Raw genomic sequence first — 6422 nt, forward strand, 5'->3', positions numbered from 1 at the left:
GCTATCTTTTCCAAAGGGATGCTGATGTGTTCAGCTCTGGCATGCTGCGAGCACGGAGCCCTCAGAGGGGCAATGCTCAGAGCGGGCATTTCACCGATCCCCTGGGTGTGTGTTTGCTTTGTCAGCCCCCCAGGCAGGACTCAACGCGATTCCCTGATTCAGGAACTGGGCTTTTTAGGCAGAAGCTTATGTCTGGGACACTAATTAAGTGAGATTGGCATCGCCCAGGGGAGCAGTGCCTGCCTTGCAGAGGTGTTTATTCAGGGGCGCAGGCACGCACGGTGGTCCCACATCGCGGCCACGTACCCGGCTGGGTGTAAACGGTTCCAACATCCATCTTGAAGGAGCCCACCAAAGTCCCGCTGCGCAGGAGGTTTTTTGAGTGGATCACCTGGAAATCAAGGGGAAAACAAATCAGAGGTTTGCCCATACCCTGGCTCTTTCCAGAGGTGTTTAATGTCGGGCAGGAAAGGAGCTGATGCATTTTCCTCGCTCGGTGCAGGACCTTAGTCTTAGTCTTAGTCTTAGTACCTTAGCACCTTAGTCTTAGTCTTAGTCTTAGTACTAGGACCCTAAGAGGCAGAGCTGGGTTGGCAGCTCTTGTTTAGCAGTCTTGCAAGCCTGTATTATTTGGATTGAATAGAAACAATAAAAATAAATTCATTTTTTTACACCAAGGTGCAGTTTTCCAGCCACTATGGCAACAGGACACCAGGACATTTACCTGAAAGGTCTTTAGGATGATCAAAATCGGTGCCCTAATTAATTCCTGTTGTGGGAGACATTGTACAGCCGGTCTGTGCATGGGATGGATGTGGGGGCTCCTAATTAGTGAGCCAAAACACCCCCAATCAGCCACGGAGGGCACAGCAGACACGGCAGTGGAGCTGTGTGGCCCCAGCAATTGAAGGCGAGTGGCAGAAAGGGACCAGGGTGAGGTTCATAGGACCGAACACCTCGGCCCCTGTCGGGGACCTTACATCCATTCCCAGTGCATGAGCAAAACGGGGTCGTTTTCCTTAAAACCTGGTAAAAAAGGACAACACGACCGCGCTCACTCACGGACAGCTTGATGATCTTGTCGAACATGACGTCTGGGGGCACGTGGAAATCGAAGACGAAGTACTGAAAGGGAAAGGGCAGGCGTGAGGGCAGGAGAATAAATCTTTTGGGGAAGAAAGACAGCATTACGGTGCTCAGTCTGCCAGGAAAGAAATGGTGGGTCAGACAGACCCACCTCGTTGTAGTAGGGGCAGTTGGTGGATTCCTTCATGGACGTGTATTTCTTTTCCTCTCCGACCTCCACGCAGACCACGGGGTCCATGTTGAGCCCCACCAGCTGCCGGGCCTCGATGATGGTGATGCTGACCTGCAGAGAGGGATTCGTGGGGCTTTCCCCCATCAGATGCTGCTCCTGGACTCCCATCTCCACCTGGCTTTTGGTTTTGAAGCGTTTTCATCACAGTGTTGGCAGTTTTGGGGTTTCCTTGGAAAAGCCTGAGAGCTGCGAGGTGGTGAGAGCAGGAGACCCAGGGCATCCCTGATCCTTCAACCCCAGGGCATGGAGCATGGGTTTGCTTCCCACAAAATAATAAATTCTGGGGGATTTGGGGGGGAGAAGCTTGGTTGGTGACACCCAGCTGGCCTAAGGTGCTTCTGCTAGAAAATACAGAGGGTGCAGTGCTCCTGCAAGGCAGCTGAGAAAGGGGAACGGAGGAGGAGGAGGAGGGCAAGGCACCGTCCTGCAATCCTCTCCTGGCAGTGCTGAAATAACCAGAATTTGTGTCCCTTCTGTCTTTTGGCTGCAATTCCTTCCCCCTCTTTATGTTCTGGTTGCACCTCTCCTGAACCGAGCGCACTCAGTGCCCGAAAGCCTCGCTGTTCGGTCTAGGTTCATTATGAGTCTAATTAAACCTCCTCCACGTACATCCTGCTCCTGTTTGGTCTCACAAGCGGATCTGGCAATGCTCGGCAATAAATCTCTCACAAAAATCTTTCTTTGCATCCTTCCGAGGTGTCCCCAGGAAGGTGTTGCTGTGCCGAGGACATAAAGCGAAATTGCTGCCGACTCGGCACGCCTCGGTGAAAATGAGGAGGGAAACCAATTTATGAGTCACGCCGGCTCCAAATGGTGAAAAAAATGGGAGCAATATGGCTCATATGAGCCTGGGGAAGCCAAATGTGTGGTTCTTCGTGTGCTGGGTTAAAGTGGCTGGAGCTGAAGAAGACAGCAGCAGCCATGCCCCAACCTACCCGAGGAAATACAGTGATTTTTTGGCTGCTAACAGCCTTCAGTATGAACCAGCAGGGTGAAAGCTCTTGGGAAGTAAGAGAAATGCACTGCTATTATGGGTTAATTTGGGCTTTCTGGGCTGATTGGATGATTGGATTCAGGATGGGGAGCCACACCAGCAAGTGGCTTAATGCAGAGCGCGTCCTCCTGGTCCCCGAGCCGTCCCCCGAGCCAAGGGGGACCTGCTGGGATGAGGAGCTCCAACTCCTCGGGCAGCGACTCTGCTGACATTTATGGTCTGAGGAGGTTCAAATAAAAGCTCTCGGTCTTCTTCTTCCTCTCCTAAAAGCCTCCTGTTGAGCATCCTCCCCTCCGAGAGCCATCGCCTACCTGGTAATCCATCGGCCTCCCAGCGCTCGGCTCCATTTTGATGTCGGGCTTGGACCTTTTTGGGGGGGGGAGCAGAGGGAACCATCAGTCAATGGACTTGTTGCCGGATGGGACAGAGCATGGGCAGCCCTAAAATCTGCAGGGAAAACCCTTCAATGTGAGGGTTTTCGCTGCAGATTGTAGGGCTGCCCATGCTCTGCCCCCGGGGCTGCAAGCCACCGTGGCACATTTTGTGGGACATTTCCAAAAATGTATGGGATGACATGATTTTTCCTTTACCCCCATGTGCCAGCGAGCCCCCCCTGCTTGCACAAGCTCCCGTTGGCCCTCACCTTTTATTCGAGACATTGGTGGTCACGGCTGTGACGGAGGCCAAGGAGATGGTGTCCGGGTCCAGCCCCCCCCCGAGCCTCATGGCTTTTCGGTCCAGGTCTTCTGCCTCCAAAACGGCGGGTTCATCTGCATAGGCACAGGGAGACAAAGGAATGCCTCTCGTTGTTTCCACTCGGTGAATAATTAAAGGTGCCGAGGAAGGTAACCAATACGTCCCATCGACCTCCCCCCGATAACGCAGAGAACAACGGGCGCCGGGTCGGCTCACAGGCAGCCCGGTCCGAAAAGGATTAAAAAAAGGAGGTTTGCCTCACGTGGCGTTTTATTCCACCCGGGGAACGTGCTGTGTGCGCCTTTGTGAGGGCAGCAAGCTTTGGAAAAAAATGAGAAATGAGAAACGGCCCCGAGTGCAAGGGGTAAAACAACACCGGAGCAACATTGCTCGTGGGGTGCAGGTTTCCAGCCCCTTTCCCAGCCTAGGCAGACCCCCAGCTCGCTCCAGAAGCAAGGAAAATTGTTTTAAAATAAAAGAGGGGAGATTTAGATGAGGTATTTGGAGGAAATTCATCGTTTATGGGATGTTGAGGCACTGGAACAGGTTGCCTTGGGGGTGCCCCACCCCTGGCAGTGCCCAAGGGCCATGGCAGGGGCTGGCAATGGGGTGGGGGCTTTAAGGTCCCTTCCTCCTTCCCCACAAGAAGGCACTGCCCCGACTCTTTGCCGTTGAAACCCAATCTTCGATCTGGATGGAAACAGCAAGGAATTTCCGACCGCTGCCCCCCGTGCGTCTCCAGGAAGGCGTCTGGTTTCAGGTGCCCCCGCAGCGGCTGAGCCCGTCCTTTGCTCTGCTGATGCCTGTGCAAGCACCAAGGCGCAAGGGCAAAACTGTGCTTGGCATCGTCACGTCTGTGAATTATCCCCCCAAAAAAAGCTGGAGGCTGCATGCCCAACCTCCAGGCTTTTCACCACGGTTGCACATTGCTGTCCGGTGAAGGCTTCATGGGGGAACTCTCTCCATCAGGTCCCACCACCCATTTCCCCATGGAGATCTCTTCTCTCTGCACCGAGCACTCCCTGTCCCTGAGTTATGGATGGGCTGTGCCCAATGTGAGCCCCTCGTGGGGTCTCTCAGGAGCTTTTTTGGGGTGTGGGAGATGCTGAAAAAGCAGCCCAGGAGCGGGGAACGCTCCCCTCCCAGCGCCTACCTTGCTTCCGATGGTCATCCTTTGTGGGACGCGCCTTGCCAAGCTTCATGGCTGAAAAAACTCCTTTCCCAGCTCTGAAAAGGAAAAAATAAAAAATAAAAATAAAATTGAATCCTGTGTTTTCAGTGCAGTTGTCCTGGATTTGGGTGTGAGAAATGTAGGAGCTTTCCACAGGTCAAAGCAAGAGAGGAATCTCAGCCGAAAGAGCAGACACGGACAGCTGCAAACAAGGGCCAGGACACCAAAGTCCCCATAAATTCACTGCCTGTGAGTTTTGGGCCTCGGATTTTCTCAGAAATGACCCAAACTGGGATAAAACTCGAGGCTGGAGCACAGGAGCACCAGCAAACCCTTCCTCCTGCCCCATGGCCCCGCTCTCTGCTTGCCCCTGCTGCTCCCTTCCTCTCCTGACCCCCGTGCGATTGCTCCCTAGGGCAATTACCTAAAAAAAAATAATAAATAGTTCACTAAAAATTACCAATTCTAGCCACCTCGGTGTGAAAAATCAGTAATGTCTTTGGTTAGGTATGCTGCAAAGCTGTGCAGGTGCCCCTCACTTGGAGGGGACCAGGGTAGGGGACCCCAATTGCTCTCCGGGCTGGGGTCAGATTTGCTCAGGAGGGTTTGGGCTGGATGGGCAAAGGTTTGCAAATTGCCTGCTGGTTGCTTTCCAAAAATGTTAATCCTTTTAAGCCAAGTGTCGGAAGGAAAACTCCCCCTGGCTCCAAATGCTGCGGTGGGATGCAACCACAAGCGCTTCGGGCACCCAGACCCTGTTTTTACTTCCCCATTTCAACAGAGGCATCTCGGGAGTCTGGGAGAAAATATTTGGGTGCTGGAGCTCAAAATTCACCTTGTTGTTAGCCTCCATTTACACCTCGTCCAGTTCAGAAGGAAACGGGACAAAATTCAAGTGTTTTTTTTTTTAAATGGATGCATCCCGGGGTGTTTCCTCAGCTCACCCCATTTTAATGAATTTAATTCATTAAATTTACCATTTAAATGAATTTAATCCATTTAAATGACCATTTAAATGAATTTAATTTCTGGTCCCTGGCTTGCTCTGCTACAGCAGCAAATGCTCTGAGCAGTCATAAAATAGGGTGACATAAAATGCCCTCAAAATGCAGTGCTCAGCACAGGACAGGATTATCACAACACCGGGCTGCTCTAAAATACAGATTTAACCAAGGGTCAGAGATTGCTGAAGGCAACAATGGATTTTCAGGCATTTCCATGAAGATTTTTCACTCTTATTTGGGCGCAAATCCATGCTGCTGTTTGCAAAAAGTTGGGAGCTTCGGAGTTGCACCCGGCTGGAGGGAACGCGGATTTTTAGCCTCGAGAATCAGCTGAAAATGCACTAGGGGACATGATTTAGGGATGGGACTGGCTCAGGTTGGTGGCCCTGGAGGTGCTCAAGGCCAGGTGGGAAGGGGTTTTGGGCAGCCTGGTGTGGTGGGAGGTGTCCCTGCCCATGGCAAGGGGGTGGAAATGGGTGGTCTTTAAGGTCCCTTCCAACCCAAACCATTCCAGGATTCCATGAAAAGGGGCCCCAGAAATGGGAAATAGATATCCTGAGAGCCTCTAGCCCACCCGTGAGATGAGCCTCAGCCCCAGAGCAGGGGTTCAGAGGGCACCCGGCCACGTCCCCATGCTGGGCTCAGCCCCCCCCTTCTTCCCTCGCCCTGCCCCTCCTGGTGTTCCCCCGGGCACTGCAGCCCCAGGGGGACGAGTATTTAGGAAACAGCCACCGAGAAAACCAAAACCACAAAAGGGAGTGGATTCGGGTGGGTTTTGGCAAATATCAAGAAGGGAAGAAGCAAAGGACCAGGAGGAAGCCATCCCAAGTGCATTGGGGGCAGGCACCCAGGTAACCCCCCCCAGCAGCTCCGACCCCATCCCAAACCCCCTCGGTCACCTTCTCCAAGCCAGATGAGCACCGACAGGTCCCCAATCGCTGCCCCCATCCCCTCCCCATCCCGCGGGGGCACTACCTTCACCCTCTGGCCGCCAGGAGACACGGGAAGAGCTCCGCCGAGACGGAGATCCACCAACATCTACAGCAGGATGGCCACCCCCTCGTGCCCCACGAGCAGGTCAGGGCCGAGCAGGGACGGGCACCCTGCCAAAATCACCTTTTTGGGCACAGCAGGGTTTTGGCAGCGTTAAGGAAAGGCCGTGCCAGCCCCTCTGTGGCTCCTGCCGGGCTAAAACACGCAGGGGAGGCGGCAGGAGCCGGCGGAGAGCTGACACCGTCC

The 6422-nt window shown here is 53.6% G+C and overlaps 1 protein-coding gene across 5 annotated transcripts in view; it reads right to left on the minus strand.

Moving 5' to 3' along the window:
* OTOF (otoferlin) overlaps positions 1 to 6422 on the minus strand; it is a 52764-nt gene that overhangs the window by 21756 nt on the left and 24586 nt on the right. For 4 of the 5 annotated variants that reach the window (XM_068679000.1, XM_068678999.1, XM_068678998.1 and 1 more), the window contains exons 6-11: positions 4162 to 4235; positions 2956 to 3082; positions 2624 to 2678; positions 1238 to 1369; positions 1063 to 1125; positions 307 to 391 (exon numbers count right to left, since the gene is read on the minus strand). In XM_068679000.1, coding sequence (XP_068535101.1) covers positions 307 to 391; positions 1063 to 1125; positions 1238 to 1369; positions 2624 to 2678; positions 2956 to 3082; positions 4162 to 4235 — 536 coding nt within the window. Of the gene's footprint in view, positions 1 to 306; positions 392 to 1062; positions 1126 to 1237; positions 1370 to 2623; positions 2679 to 2955; positions 3083 to 4161; positions 4236 to 6158; positions 6390 to 6422 lie in introns of those variants that run through there. The other variant, XM_068679002.1, reaches the window with a different exon arrangement.

The sequence above is a fragment of the Anas acuta genome, chromosome 3 (genome assembly GCF_963932015.1).
Source record: "Anas acuta chromosome 3, bAnaAcu1.1, whole genome shotgun sequence".
In the NCBI taxonomy this organism is placed as follows: domain Eukaryota; kingdom Metazoa; phylum Chordata; class Aves; order Anseriformes; family Anatidae; genus Anas; species Anas acuta.